General features: G+C 36.3%; 1 protein-coding gene across 1 annotated transcript in view; it reads left to right on the plus strand.

Annotated features, from left to right (window-relative positions):
* CCDC112 (coiled-coil domain containing 112) overlaps window positions 1–16,433 on the plus strand; it is an 80,384-nt gene that overhangs the window by 53,626 nt on the left and 10,325 nt on the right. Inside the window, exons 2-3 of the mRNA XM_008569924.1 lie at window positions 9,104–9,225; window positions 14,110–14,231. Coding sequence (XP_008568146.1) covers window positions 9,104–9,225; window positions 14,110–14,231 — 244 coding nt within the window. The remainder of the gene's footprint in view (window positions 1–9,103; window positions 9,226–14,109; window positions 14,232–16,433) is intronic.

The raw sequence follows: 16,433 nt of genomic DNA on the forward strand, positions 1-16,433 counted from the left end.
GGGAGCGGCGCCGGCGCCGCAACAGGTAAATCGAAGAGGGCCGGGAGCCGCTGTGGTGGCGCCCTGGTTCGCAGGGGGCTGCAGGCCCGCGCTGAGCTGGTGTCCTCTGCAGCGCCGGGAGGCGGGAGGCGCGGTGGTAACCTCCCTTTGGTGGGGCCTGGCACACACCGGGCGTTGCTCTTTGTTGGCTCGTGCCGTTAAACGGCTTCTTCAGAGCCACCTCCGCGTGGTTTTGGAGTCGAGGAAGACCTAGGTGGAAACCTTGGCTGTCCGCTTCTTTGCTGTGTGGTAGGAAAGTACCATCTCGGCGACTCAGTTTCTTCTGTAAAAATTGGGATTTATAATACTCCTATGCACCTTCCTGAGCCGTGGGCATTATATCTGCGAACCCCCTGGCACAGTGCTTGGTTGGAGAGAGATTAGGTGCCCAGTAATTAGTGGCAGCTCTATTATTGGACCGGCTCTGGGAACAGAAGGAGGAATAAAATATGCGTTGGTTTGAGGCACAGGTGTTTCCAAAGACCGATGTAAGACCCCTTTCTTCGCAGTGAGGACCAGATATCTTTGTTCAAATGCCATCAGCTCAGGAAGACTTTAAATGATTTCACGAAACTTAATCCTCTTACCCAGCACAACCAGTCCCCTTTTCTGGTTTTATTTTTCTCCATAGCATTTATTATCATATGATATTATTACATATCTATCATATTATTAAATGAATGGATAGTCCTACTGACTCTAACACTGAAACCAACTAATGTTTTCTTAAGAAGAGATCGTTTTCTTGATGACAATCTCATGGTATAAGAAGTGTCCACCACAATATCAAGTTCCTGTCAACTAGGGCTTCCATAACAAAATACGCCAGATTGAGTGACTAAAATAATAGAAATTTATTTGCTCACAATTCTAGAGTCTAGAAGTTCAAGAAGAAGGTGCTGTTAGGGTTGGTTTTGGGTGAGGCCTCTCTTCTAGGCTTGTAGAGAGCAACCTCGCTGTCTTCAGATGGCTTTTCCTCTGTGTGCATGCAGAGAGGAAGAGACAGAAATCTCTGTTGTCTCTTTTTACAAGGACATCAGTTCTAACGGATTAGGGCCCCACTCTTATGACCTCATTTAACCCTAATTACCTCCCTAAAGGCCCAGTATCCAAAGACAGTCACATAGGAGGTTAGAGCTTCAACATACGAATTTTGGAGGAACACAATTCATTCCATAAGTTCCCTTACCTTATTTTGGAGTCATTATCCCAGAAGTTTTAGGACTATTTTATGCTGTATTTTATTCTACAGTCTCCTTAGGGTGTGGAATCTCGTAAATTTCTCACCCATTATGAAAATAATGTACCCTCTCTATGCTTTTTAATATTTGTGTATTATTTGTTTATAAATAACCCCTCTCAACCATTGCCTTTCGTGATTGAAGACCAGAATCTCCTTACCTTTCTTTCAAATGCCATTTCCCAGGAGAAGGAAAAGTGGGTTCAAATGCCATTTCTTTCCTGTTCTCAGCTTCTGTTCTCTTGACTGTTTTAGTTGTTGAATTACGACTTTTTGAAGGATCTCTAACAGCATCACACTAGTGTGATACTGGTTTTGTACCAGGTTAGGGATGTATCTTCTGCTTTGTTTCTAGTGACATTTCTTCTTCATGACCTGAATTTTATGGCCCTTGGCTTCCTGGAATAGCCCTACAGTAATAACTACATTCCTTCTCTGACTTTAAATGCTCACTTAAAACAGATTTCCTCTAGAAGGTTATGCACATGTATAGGGCGGAGTTTATGCACAGGTGTGGTAATTTGAATAATGCCACCCCCCATATATATATATATATCTATATCTTAATCCCCAGCACCTGTGTAATCTTACTTGGTAAAAGGGACTTTGCAGATGGATTAAATAAAGGGTCTTAAAATGGGAAGATTTTCCAGGATTATCTGAGTGGACACAGTGTAATCACGAAGGTCCTTATCAAAGGGAGGCAGGAGGATCAGAGTCAGTAATGAGATGTGCTGATGGAAGCAAGAAGGTGGGGTGAGGCGAGAAAGTGACCATGAAACAAGGAATGAAGGTGGCCTTTAGAAGTTGAAAAAAGGTAGGGAAGTGGATTCTCTCCTGAAACTTCCAGAAGGAATGGAGCCCTGCTAACACCTTGATTTAATTTTTATTAATATTATTTTTAATTGATAAATCATAATTATATACATTTGTGGGGTACAATATGATGTTTTCATATATGTATACAATGTGAATGATTAAATCAAGCTAATTAACATATCTATTACCTTGCTTATTTTTTGTGGTGAGACATTTGAAATGTACTGTCAGTTATTTTGAAATATACATGCAATACATTATTATTGACTGTAGTTAACCTGCTGTGCAATAGATTGCAAAACTTCTTCCTCCTATCTGAAATGTTTTACCCTTTCATCAAAAACTCTCCATTCCCTCCCTCCCCCTACCTTGGCCCAACCTCTGGTAACCGTCATTCTACTCTTTACATCTGAGTTCACTTTTTTAGATTCCACATATGAAGGGGTCTTCAAAATGTTTATGGGAAGATTTGTATTACCTTTTAATTTTATTTTTCTACGAATTTTTCGAAGTACCCTCATATAAAATATACCATGCAGTACTTATCTTTCTATGCCTGGCTTATTTCGTTTAGTATAATGTCCTCCAGTTTCACACCTTGATTTTAGACTTGATCTTCAGAAGCATGAGAGAATAAATTTGTGTTGTTTAAGCCACTAAGTCTGTGGTAAACTGATTTGTGGTAAGATTGTTACAGCAGCAGTAGGAAACACAGGAAAGACCTGAGAAGGCCCTAAGCACTCATCTTTGGCCGACATTGAAGTTCTGTGCAGGCAGAAAGTTAAGGCTAAGGTAGAGTTATAAACTGCCTGCCTGAGTGTTGAAGGTGTGCTGTAGCATGCACACTCTCCACCTCTCACCACCCCCAAAGTATCAAAGGCTAGGAAACTTTTTGGTTCAAGGCATATAAGGAAATCTCTAACCGATTATTAGCTGACAACTAAGCTAACCCAGCAGAGATTTTAGTGTCACACATGACAAAGAATACAGACTTTAAAGATTTGGTTCAGAAAAGTGACTAAACAGATAGTAACAACACAAACCCTGGGGAGGGGAGAGAATCTCATTTTCAGAATTGCCACATTATATTATTTTAAATATTCAGTTTTTAACAAAAACAATTATGAGATAATTTTTTATCTTTAAAGAAACAAAGTATGGTTCACACTTGGGAACTGAAAAGTAAAGAGAAACTGTCTCTGAGGAAGACTAAATATTGGACATACTAGACAAACACTTTAAATCACGTATTTTAAATATGTTCGAAGAACTAAAGGAAGCTATGTCTAAGGAACTAAAAGAAAGTATGAGGGGCCGGCCCGGTGGCTCACTCGGGAGAGTGCGGTGCTGATAACACCAAGGCCCCGGGTTCGGATCCCATATAGGGATGGCCGGTTCGCTCACTAGCTGGGCATGGTGCTGACAACACCAAGTCAAGGGTTAAGATCCCCTTACCGGTCATCTTTAAAAAAAATAATAATAATAAAAATAAATAAATAAATAAAAGAAAGTATGAGAATGATGTCTTACCAAATAGAAAATATCTATAAAGAGATAAAAATATTAAAAGAGAATCAAGTAGAAATTCTGGAGTTATATATTTAAAAGGCTGCCTTAAAGTGTGACATATAGAAAAATTATTTCATGCAAAAGAAATTAGCTGTACATTTTTTTAAAAATGCATAATCCATGGAGAAATGGGGGAAAAAATCAGTTGAAAGTTATAATTAAATTAATTCTTGTCATAGAAAATAAATACTAAGTCTTCAGACTAGAAAAAAAAAGAAATTCTGGAGTTAAAAAGTATAAGAACTCAAATAAAAACTTCACTGGAGAGGCTCAACACCAGACTTGAGCTGACGGAAGAAAGAATCAGCAAACTTGAAGATATGTCAATTCAGAGTATCCAGACTGAAAAGCAAAAGAACAAAAAAATGAAGAAAAATGAACAGGGCCTCAGAGACCTGTGGGACAGAATTAAGCATACTAACATGTGCATAATGAAAGTCCCAGAAGGAGAAGATAGAGAAAGGGACAGAAAAAAATGAACACTTAAAGAAATAATGGTAGAAAACTTCCCAAATTTGATGAAAAATATTAACCTATACATTGTTGGAGCTCAGTGAATTCCAAGTAGAATAAATTCAAAGTAATCCATACCTAAACACATCACAATGAAATTGTCAAATTGCATAGATAAAAAGAAAATCTTGAAAGCACCAAGAGAAAAGCAATTCATCTCATGCAAGGGATTCTCAGTAAGATTAACAGCTGATTTCTCATCAGAAATCATGGACACCAAAAGGCAGGGGGATGACATAGTCAAAGTGATGAAAGAAAAGGATTGTCAACCAATAATTCTTTGTCCAGCAAAATTATTCTCAAAGAATAAAGAATTTATTTATTTATTTATTTATTTTTTAATTTTTTTTTTATTTTTAAAAGATGACCGGTAAGGGGATCTTAACCCTTGACTTGTCTTTGTCAGCACCACGCTCACCCAGTGAGCTAACCGGCCATCCCTATATGGGATCCGAACCCGTGGCCTTAGTGTTATCAGCACCGCACTCTACCGAGTGAGCCACGGGCTGGCCCAAAGAATGAAGAATTTAAAACATACTCAGATAAACACAAACCAAAAAAATTTGTCACCATATTATCTGCCCTACAAGAAATAGTAAGGGAAGTCCTACAAGAAGAAATAAAAAGCCACTAGACAGTAACTTGAATCCACATGAATAAGGAGTACTGATAAAGGTAAATATAAAAATCTGCAAAATGTATTTTTTGTAACAAATTTTTTTTTCAGAAAATAAAGGAGGAAGAAACATTTCTCATTCTATGATGCCATTATTACCTCGATACCAAAATCAGGCAACATCATCACAAGAAGGAAAACTATAGACTGTTAGGATACAGATGAAAGAATCCTCAACAAAATACTGGCAAAACAAATCTAACAACATATGGAAAGGATTATACACCATGATAAATTGGGATTTATTTCAGACATGCGAAGTTGGTTCAATATATGAAAATCAATATAACACAACATATTAGTAGAATAAAGGACAAAAACCTCATGACCATTTCAGTAGAAGCAAAAAAAAGCAATTGACAAAATCCAGCACCCTTTTTGATAAACACAGTCAACAAACTAGCAATAGAATGGAATTTTCTCAACCCAAAAAAGTCATCAGTGAAACACCTACAGCTAACATATTGCTTAATGATGAAAGATGGAAAGATTTTCCCATAAGATCAGGAACAAGATCATCCACTCTTACCACTTTATTCACTGGAGATTCTAGGCAGAGCGGTTAGGCAAGAAGAGCAAATAAAAAGCATTCATATTGGAAAGGAAGAAGTAAAATGATTCCTATTCACAGATGCCATGATCTTGTATATAAAAATCCTAAGGAATTCACAAAAAAATTATTAGAACTTATAAAAATGTTCAGCAAGGTTGCAAGATACAAGATCAATATACAAAAATCAATTGTATTTCTATGCACTAGCAATGGATAGCTCAAAAATGAAATTAAGAAAATAATGTCATTTACAATGTGGTATCACAAAGCATAAAATACATAATAATGAATTTAATAAAAGGAGTACAAAACATATTGAAAGAAATTAATGGAGACCTGCATAAATGGATATTTCATGTTTATGAATTTGAAGACTTAATATTTGTTAAGGTTGCAATATTCCCCACAGTGCTTTACAGATTCAGTGCAATTCCTATAAAAATCTTAGTTGCCTTTTTTTCTTGCAGAAATTTACAAGCTAATTCTAAAATTCATATGGAAAGTGCAAGTTATCCAAAATAGTCATTATGCAAAAATCTTGAAAAAGACGAGCAAAGTTGGAGAGCTCATACTTCTTAGTTTCAAATCTTACATTAAAGCTACAGTAATCAAACAGTGTGGTACTGGTATAATGATAGACATATAGGTCAGTAAGAGTCAAGAAATAAACCTATATTTATGGGCAATTAATTTTCAACAAGGACGCTAAGACTGTTCAAATAGAAAAGTATGGTGTTTTTAACAAATGATGTTGGGACAATTGGATATTAACATACATAAGTTGAATTCCTAACTCACACCTTTTATAAAAATTTACTCAGAATGGATCATACCTAAATGTAAGATAAAACTCTTAGAAGAAAACATAGGTGTGAGCCTTCATGACCTTTGATTAGGCAATAGTTTCTTCTATATGACACCTAAAGCACAAGCAACCAAAGATCAAATAGATAGATTGGACTCCATCAAAATAAAAACCTTTTGTGCTTCAAATAACATTATCAAGAAAGTGAAAGACAAGTCAAAATGGGAGAAAAATGTTTGCAAGTCATATATTGATAAGGGTCTTATATCTAAAATATATGTTAAAAAGCAAAATTACAACAAATTTAGTTTAAAGATCTTATTGGCTCTTTCTTACTTGCAGTTCATGAATTGGAGCAGCATCCTGCTCTATAAAATAGAATGAGAGCTCCCACAAGGCATGACAGAACAGTGGGTTTTGTAAGATGGGAACAAGAAAATGGAAAAATGGAAAAAAGCAAATGGGTTAACATTGGGTTACTTCAGATTACTTTTCTCATAATGGTTAAAGCAGAGAGGAATTATGCTGACTCAGGTTGACTGGGCCACTTCTGACTGGTTGCCAAGAATCTCCTGTTTTCAGGAAAAACTGGTCAGTTTGGGGGGTCTACCTGCTTCCTTAAAATTAGTTTGATTATGTGGCATTTAGTATGAGTGACTCCATTTTGGTTTGGTCTGATTTGTTGGGGCCTAGTGCAAGAGCTCAGTCCAAAACAATGGTCTCCCATAAAAATTGTTTAACATATATAAATAACTCTTACAACTGAACAGTAAAAAGGCAAATAACCCAATTTTAAAAATGGGAAAGGATTTAAGTAGACTTTCCTCAAAAGAAGTGACCAATAAGCATATGAAAAGATGCTCAATTTCATTAGTCATTATGAACTAATCAAAACCACTGTGAGATACCCTTTATATCCATTAAAATGGCTATAATGAAAAAGACAATAACAAGCATTGGTGAAGGTGTGGAGAAATTGGAACCCCCATGAATTGCTCATGGGAATGTGAAATGGTGCAGCCACTGTGGAAAACAGTTTGGCAATTCCTCAAGATGTTAAAAACTTTTGTTCTTCGATGGCATTATCAAGAAAGTGAAAAGACTACTCAGAGGATGGGGGGAATATTTGCAAATTATATATCTGATAAGGGATATATCTAGAATATATAAAGAATGTTTCCAACTCAACAACAAAAGGGCAATCCAGTTTTTAAAATAGGAAAGTAAAAAATAGAGTTATCTTATGACCCAGAAATGCACTGCTAGGTGGAATTGAAAATATATTCACACTAAAACTTGTACACATGTGTTCGTGGTAGTGTTATTCATATTGGCCAAATAGTGGAAACAACTCAGTTGTCCATCAGCTGATGACTGATGAGTGGATAAGCAAAATGTAGATCTGTATTACGGAATATTAGTTGTAAAAAGGAATGAAGTACAGATTCATGGTGGAACATGGATGAATCTTGAAAACATGCTAAGTGAAAGAAGCCAGACAGGAAAAGCTACATGTTGTATGAGCCAGTTAATATGAATTGTCCAGAATAGGCATATTCATAGAGTCAGAAAATAGATTAATGATTGCTAGGAGGAAGGGGGATAGGAAGTGACTACTAATGACTACAGGATGATTAAGTGACTACTACTAAGTGACTACAAGGTTTCTTTCTGGCATGATGAAAATATTCTGACACTAGATAATAATGATGGTCATACAACTTGTGAATATAATAAAAAACACTGAATTGGATACTTTATACAGATACATTTTATGATATGTGAATTATATCTCAACTTTTAAAATATTTCCTAAATTTATTACCTTATTCTTGCTTGCTCCTAGAAATTTAAAGCGTTGTTTCCTTTTTCCCCCATCTTTCACATCCTATTGCTTAGCAATTCCTCTGATTAAACCTGCAAAATATATTTAGTCTTTTTACTTCTTTTAATTTCCATCATCTCAGTAGACCTGGACACTATCAGTCATTGCCTGTATTGCTGCACTTACCGATCCTCTGGCTTCCAGTCTTGCCTCATTTCATTCCCACACCTCTCACCAACTTGTTCTCCAAAAAATAGCCAGAAAACTTTCCTTAAAGAATTAAATGTATCATGACATTCCCTTGCTCATAACCCTTCAGTAAAATCCAGACCCCCTAGGTGACCTAAAATGTTTGTGTGATTTGGCTTGTACTTACATCTCTACTTAAATCTGCCAAGCTCCCTACGTTTACTAATGTCATGTTACAGTTGCCCTTTCTCTGCATGAAGTAGCCAGTCTTTCCTGCCCTAGGGCTTTGCACATGCTGGTACCTCTGCCTGGAACACCCTTCCCTACTGGTCTGGCAAGGCTGGCTCCATTCTTTCTTAATGTCACTCCCTCAAATAGGCCATTCTAACTGAAAAAAGCAAGCGCTTGCCCCATTATCTCCATCTCAGCACTTTATTTCCTTGACAGCACATATCACGGTGGGTTTTATGTGTGTTTGTTTTTATTGTTTGTTTACTCTTTTCTCTTTAAATCTGTTTTACCTCACTAGACTTTAAGGCAGGGGCCATATTAGTGTGGATCATCATTGTTTCCCTAGTGTCTAATGCAGCACCTGTCACATCATAGTGTTCAATACATATTTGTTAAATGACTGGCTGAATGAATTAGATCTTTTCATAAATAATCCCTGAATACTTAACATTTATTACTTAATTTAGTATTTTGAGAGATATTCCTTCTTCCACAAAATGTACTCTTAAAAATTAAGAAAGATTGGCCCCAAAATTATCCCCTGAGAAACTTCACTATTTATGTTTCATCTTGCTGGTAAAAAATTTCACATTCATCTTTTACCATTTTCATTAGTGATGGTAAATTTTTGGTTCTCTGTGCAGAATGATGGCTGTTTTAGTGCTACAGGTGGAATTCGTCCTTTTCATCTTCAAAACTGGAAGCAAAAAGTTAGTCGGACTAAGAAAGCAGAATTCATACGCACAGCAGAAAAATTTAAAACTCAGTAAGTATAAGAATATTATTTTCAAGTAACATTACTAGCCATTTTATAATGGACAATATAAAATTAACTTTACCCTACTCTACACAATCCCATAGCAAATTACAAAATTCTGATCACTAGCCTGTCTAGTATACATGAGAAAGGTGGGAGGGAGGTATGAAGTGGACAAATGATAATAACTCATTTAATATAAAGTTAATTGTAAGTAGAGTTATTTCAATTTTATTTACTTTTACCAATTTGAATCAGTGTATTTCAAGGGAAACAAGAATTTCTTTAGATTTTGTATATCAAATAGCAGATTGGGTGCATTTTCATTTTACACCTACAGGTAAGCACTTGGTAGATATATTGAGTGAATAGTTTTTTTTGTTTTTTTTTTTAAATGTATGTATGAAAGCGCTTTATAAATGAACATCATGTACTTAAATTGCTATTCTTCCTATTTTACAAATGAGAATGTTGAAGATCATAGAGGTTAAATATCTTTCCATAGGTTATACGATTTTGGTTGATTTAGGGACTCATAGGTTGGCTCCAGCAACTCTGAAAGCCATTGTTTTTCTTAGTAACCAGTGCTATTCAAAGCCTGTTTGAGTACATGGGTATGATCTGACTGAGGAAAGCAGTAAATAGTTTTAATGAAAAGTCTGTACCCATGTGTTTTTTTTTTTTTTTTTTTTAAAGATGACCAGTAAGTGGATCTTAACCCTTGACTTGGTGTTGTCAGCACCACGCTCAGCCAGTGAGCAAACCGGCCATCCCTATATGGGATCCGAACCTGTGGCCTTGGTGTTATCAGCACCGCACTCTCCCGAGTGAGCCACAGGCCGGCCCCTGTTATTTTTTTTGAAATGGTCTTTTTTTTTTTAAAGATGACCGGTAAGGAGATCTTAACCCTTGACTTGGTGTTGTCAGCACCACGCTCAGCCAGTGAGCAAACCGGCCATCCCTATATGGGATCCGAACCTGTGGCCTTGGTGTTATCAGCACTGCACTCTTCCGAGTGAGCCACGGGCCGGCCCCTTGAAATGGTCTTTTAATTGGTCTCCATCCCTTGGTTTCTGCCCCTCTCAGATCCATTCTGTACATTATGATGAGGCTCATTGAGAAGTTTACATTTATTTTAAATTTTTAGTGTATACACGTTTTTTCTTTAAACAACCAGTGATATTTGTTGAATATTGAACATTGTCAGCAGCACCATGATATGAAAAATATAAGGAAAGATAAAAAGAATTGGAACTCAAAGTACCCCCATTCTACCCTACAAGTTGATAGCTTTATATATAACACTACTTTGAATTTGCACAGTGTCAATTTGCCAAAGAACACGAGAGAAAAGGAACCTGTTGTGAGAAAGTCTCTGGACCAGAATTAGTAGCAGTTCTCTGTTTAGAAATTCTACCAATGAAAAAGAAAAAGAATACTGTTTGAATTTTGTGGCAGGGCTGGGGTGGGTAATGGTAGATGCTGGTCAAAGGGTACAAGTAATAAGTTAAAGGTAGACAAGTTCTGGACACAATGTACAGCATGCTAACTATAGTTAATAATAATGTATTGTATACTTAAAACTTGCTAATACTTGTAACTTTATTTTTTTTTTTTTTTTTTTTTTTTTTTTTAAAAGATGACCGGTAAGGGGATCTTAACCCTTGACTTGGTGTTGTCAGCACCATGCTCTCCGCAGTGAGTTACCCGGCCATCCCTATATGGGATCCGAACCCGGGGCCTTGGTGTTATCAGCACTGCACTCTCCCGAGTGAGCCACGGGCCGGCCCAATACTTGTAACTTTATTTTTTTTTTTTTTTAAAAGATGACCGGTAAGGGGATCTTAACCCTTGACTTGGTGTTGTCAGCACCATGCTCTCCGCAGTGAGTTACCCGGCCATCCCTATATGGGATCCGAACCCGGGGCCTTGGTGTTATCAGCACTGCACTCTCCCGAGTGAGCCACGGGCCGGCCCAATACTTGTAACTTTAATATCCAGAATTAGAAAATATAATTTTTTAATTTTTATTTAATTTTTTAAAAAAATTTTTTTCTAAAAAGGTGACCAGTAAGGGGATCTTAACCCTTGACTTGGTGTTGTCAGCACCACGCTCTGCCAAGTGAACTAACTGGCCATGCCTATAAAGGGATCCGAACCCATGGCCTTGATGTTATCAGCACCACACTCTCCCAAGCCAGCCACGGGCCGTCCCTAAAATATAATTTTTTTAAATTTCAAAGTACATTACCCTAGACTCTAGGACTCTTAGACTCTAGCTTAGGGATTCTGGTTTTTGTTTCTCCCTAGATGGGATAAACAAACCCCCATGTTTGTTTTACAATTCTGATTAGACTTTCTTCATCTGTTATAAGGTGTTGGAAAAACTCTTTGAAAGAATATTAGAAAAACCCATCGAAAGAGTGTTTTTACCCCCAAATTCTCATTGAACACAAAGGAAATAACACAATTTATAATATTCTGTTTTATTTTTAGAATAGGTAATACATGCACATGGTTCAAAAATCAAAACATATCAAAAATTACCCAGCGGAAGATCTCAGTTTCACCCTTAACTTCAGCCACACAGTTCCCCTCTCCTTAGATAACTGCTAGTATTAGTTTCTTGTATAGCCTTCTGTAGATACTTTAGGTGTTTATAAGGAAATAGGAATACATGTATATTCAGATTTTTTTATACAATTGGTAGCATACTATACACACTGCTTTGCATTTTATTCTTTTTTTTTTTTTAATTTGAGTGTATCTTAGACACCAAGGAGCTGTTGATTTTGTCAGGTATGATAATGGCACTGTAGTATGTAAGTCAAATATCTATCATCTCTAGAGATGCACATGGAAGTATATTGCAGTAAAATTGGATAATGTAGTGGATTTACTTTAAAATACTTAAGCAAAGAAAAGGAAGGATAGACGAAACAAGTAAAATTGTTGAATCAGAGTGATTTGAAGGACATATCATATGAGGGTGTATGAGGGGACTTAATTTACCATTCTCTATTTTTGGCTATGTCTGACATTTTCATACAAAAACTGTTATGAAGAGTGTTACCTTAGAGAGCTTTCCCTTTTAGTACATAGAACTCAGTACTGTTGCATTATATTCCAGTTTATAAATGTAACATAATTTATTTAACCTACCCCATATTTGGGTTATATTCAATCTTTCATCGTAACAAACAATGCTGCAATTAATTGCAGTATCCGCATGGGTTCACATTGTTTTGCACATGTGTGAGTGTATCTTTAGGATAAATTCCTAGAAGCAATGCTCAGTCAAAGGTGTACGAATTTGCAAATGTGATAAATATTGCTAAATGGCCCTTCATAGGCAATTTACAATTCCACCAACAATGTATGAGAGGACCTGTTTCCCCACAATTTTAGCAACAGAATATGTTATTTAAATTTGTGATTTTTTTGGCCAGCCTGACAGGTGTATAGTGTTATTGTGGTATAATTTTAATTTGCATTTCTCCTGTTTTGAGTGAGGCTGAGCATCTTTTCATATGTTTGGCAATTTGTCTCCCTTAGTACATTTTTAATGTCTTTATAGGTTAGTATTTCTAATCCAGGAATAGCAACATGTGACTGACTTACTGTCATAGCATACTTGTGTCCATGGCAGACATTTCTGTTTGATTATAGTAATTTCCCTCACCCCTGACCAGAGCTTAGATGGGCTTCCCAATCCTCAACACCGGACTCCAGTAGCCACCCTCAATCCACGTGAGTTGCCACATAGACTGTAATATTTGATATCTCTGTTCTACCCCTTGCTTCCTCTTACAAACAACACAAGCTTCTAAACAAACGTGCTAATATATGATCCTGTCAGCTTCTGGGGAAGCCTGGTAGGGCCTGGGGCAGTCTTGTCTGCTTACCACAGTGTGCATTGTAAATGTGAAATTTTTCTCCATGTGTGGGAAAGTGAAAATGTTGGGAAACTATACATTAGATAGTTGCCCCTCAAGTTGTGTGAAATGAAGTCAGAGACACTATACCACTCATTAAATCCAAGATTAAGGAGAAACATTCATGTTAATTTCTACCTTCTGAGAGAAAGAAAACAAGCATTGAGAAAATTAATTTTTTTGTTTAACCCAAGAAGTTCCATGGTAGTATTTTTGTTTTGTTTTATCCAAGGGCTCAAACTAACAATTAGAACTGCTTACTGGTAGATGGACTAGGAACAAAAATCCAAGGAGGAAAAATGAGATGAAAGAAGCTTTGGAGTAAATGTAACAATATCCCTTACATATACAAAATTTCTTATCTTTGTAGATTGTTTGCCTCTAGGAGTTTTAGTTTTATAATAATATTAATAACTTGCATTTCCATAGTATATTTGTACTATACAAAGACCTCTCACATATATTATCTCATTCGATGTTACTGACAGGCCTGTTAGGTGGTGGAGAGCTGTTATTATTCACATTTTAGTGATGAGGAGGTTCACACCAGGAGAGGTTAAATGTCTTGGTTAAGTTTACAAAGTTAACAATATCTACTATTGAAAGCAGTCATCAGCACTGAGGGCCATTTTCAGGCACCAGTAAGAATGAGTTGGAATTGACAGCCAAAGACTTACATGTTTTCAAAGCAAGTGTATATCCACATTTTCTTAAATTAACATTTTATAATTTAAATAACAGTTCAAATTACAGTTAATTTTAGTTGAATTTAACTCTTTTCTAACTATTTGGACTAACATTTTGATTCCTTAGCTTTACTAACCTAAGTAATTATATTTTTATTCCTTAGATGAATTAATCCAAATATAAAGTACTGATTATTATGAGGGTTGTCATATTTTAAACAATTAAAAAATATATTTAAATCATATTCATACCTTTCTTTCTTTTCCTAAAGAGTTATTAACATAGAAAAAGATAAACACAGTCATTTCTACAACCAAAAAAGTGACTTCAGAATTGAACATAGTATGCTGGAAGAATTGGAAAATAAACTGATTGACAGCAGGAAAACAGAAAGTAAGTTGAGTTCATGATGAACTAAAAATTATTGAGTGATATAAAGTTGTAGTTTTGCCCTGTGCTTTGTCTTTGTGCATTGACTATGTTATATTCTCTATCGAGATATTTTAGTTAGTAATAAGTTTGTCTTTTAGGGACATGTATTTTTTCTTTCAGGTCACTATTTAATCATTCTAATTGGATTATTTTCTATGTATATTTCTTCCAATTTAATAGGAAAGAGAGAGTTTTGTCCTTTTGGTTGACAAACCAGTAAATGCTATTAAAATTTCTCAAAATAAAAGCAAATTGATTCCTGGGCTATCTGATCTCAGCTCATCACCCTGGATTGTTGACTGAGCCCTTGACTCAGTAAGCATAAACAGATTCAGAATCTATACTTAGTAGTTGTATTCAACCTGAGTTTCCTTTTCTGCATTCTAAAACCCAACATTTCTACCTCAGGAGAACTCTTCTGTGCATCTAATGAGATAATATGTAAGAAAGTGCCTTATGGATTTTGTGCAATGAATATGTTCTATTAGTTTGTTATGAATATTAATCATTGTCAACGATGTACGAAATGTTAGCCTTAAAGAATTCGATGAGAATACATTGTTTCATTGTAGAGTTAGATTTTATATATTGCAAAATCCTTGTGTTATACTAAAAAAGCTACTTATTGCTGTAAAGGAAAATTAATGGGTATCAACTAAGCTTTATAAGATATTAAAACTTATTATGATTAGATTAGACTGCTCATGGTACTCCCTTATTGCTAATTAAAACAGATTCCTAACAAATATTTTCTTTCAGAATATAAACTTACACTATTTTTTATTTTTTGTATTGGTTATGAATATTCATGGGATACAAAAGATTACACTATTTTTAAAAGCCATCTTTTGTCAGTTAGTGCCAAAAATCATTCTCCCTTTTTTGTTGGAATGATAGCAGGACCTAATATAAATAGTAAGTATCCAGTTCTCCTCTTTGAGTCATAGAGAAATCTAGACATCCCTCATTTAATATATCTTAATTTACCTCAGTTCTTTTGCAGACAACTGGGAGGCTGATCATTCTCTCTCTCAGTCATGCCATTATGTAGAATATCTCATTTTGTGCATTTTTAGGTCACTTGATTTCCCCCTTTTTAAGGCAACTTTATTTTTACCTTTTTATTTCTCTTTATTCTACAGTTTTGCCTTTCCTCAGTAACACTTTATGCTTGTCTTATCTAGGAAAAGAAGGAATCCATTGTCTTAATACAAAGATCTAGAAGTTTCCTCTTCACATGTTTAAAGCTCAGAAGTAGTAAAAAACTATTTCCTTCCTCAAATATCATGCCTCAGTTTTAACCTGCATTTTTATTATATTGTACTTAAATGGTTTGTCAACACAGAGTGTCAGTTTCAAGTGAATAAATGAAATAAAAAGGTTATTTGCCCTATAACAGTATCTCTGTGGCTGATCAAACTATGGCAAAAACAAAATGATAACACTTTCCTAATTACTTAACTTTACTAGAGAAGTTTTTTGACCTAAAGTTCCACAGTGAGCAAGATCCCATGAAATAAATTGGGTGAAGCTCCTGTTTTATTGAACTCTTTGAATTTTAATAAAAAAAATAAATAAATAGGGGCCGGCCCGGTGGCGCACTCGGTAGAGTGCGGCGCTTGGGAGTGCGGTGGCGCTCCCGCCGAAGGTTCGGATCCCATATAGAGACCTGTCCGCTCACTGGTTGAGCGCGGTGCGGGCGCGACACAAAGGGTTGCGATCCCGCTGCCGGTCGCGGTACGGGTGCGACACTGAGAGTTGCGATCCCGTTACCAGTCACGAAAAAAGACAAAAAGGAAAAATAAATAAATAAATAAATAGAGTAAGCCAAAGTCATATGTACATATTTGGAGGTTTGTTTTGGATATCAGCACTGGATCCAAGCGTGTAGGTAAACTTTTTAAAAAAATGATTGCTTTTGGGGCCGGCCTGGTGGCGCACTGCGATAGTGCGCTGCTTGGGAAGTGCGGCGGCGCTCCTGCCAAGGGTTCGGATCCCACATACAGACCGGTTCCCGCTCACTGGCTGAGCGAGGCGCGGGAGCAGCGCCGAGGGTTGCGATCCCGTTGCCGGTCGCGGTCCGGTACGGGGGCGACACTGAGGGTTGCGATCCGTTGCCGGACACGGAAAAAGACAAAAAAAAAAAAAAAAAAAAAAAAAAAA

The sequence above is a fragment of the Galeopterus variegatus genome, unplaced genomic scaffold (assembly GCF_000696425.1).
Source record: "Galeopterus variegatus unplaced genomic scaffold, G_variegatus-3.0.2 Scaffold29, whole genome shotgun sequence".
NCBI lineage: Eukaryota > Metazoa > Chordata > Mammalia > Dermoptera > Cynocephalidae > Galeopterus > Galeopterus variegatus.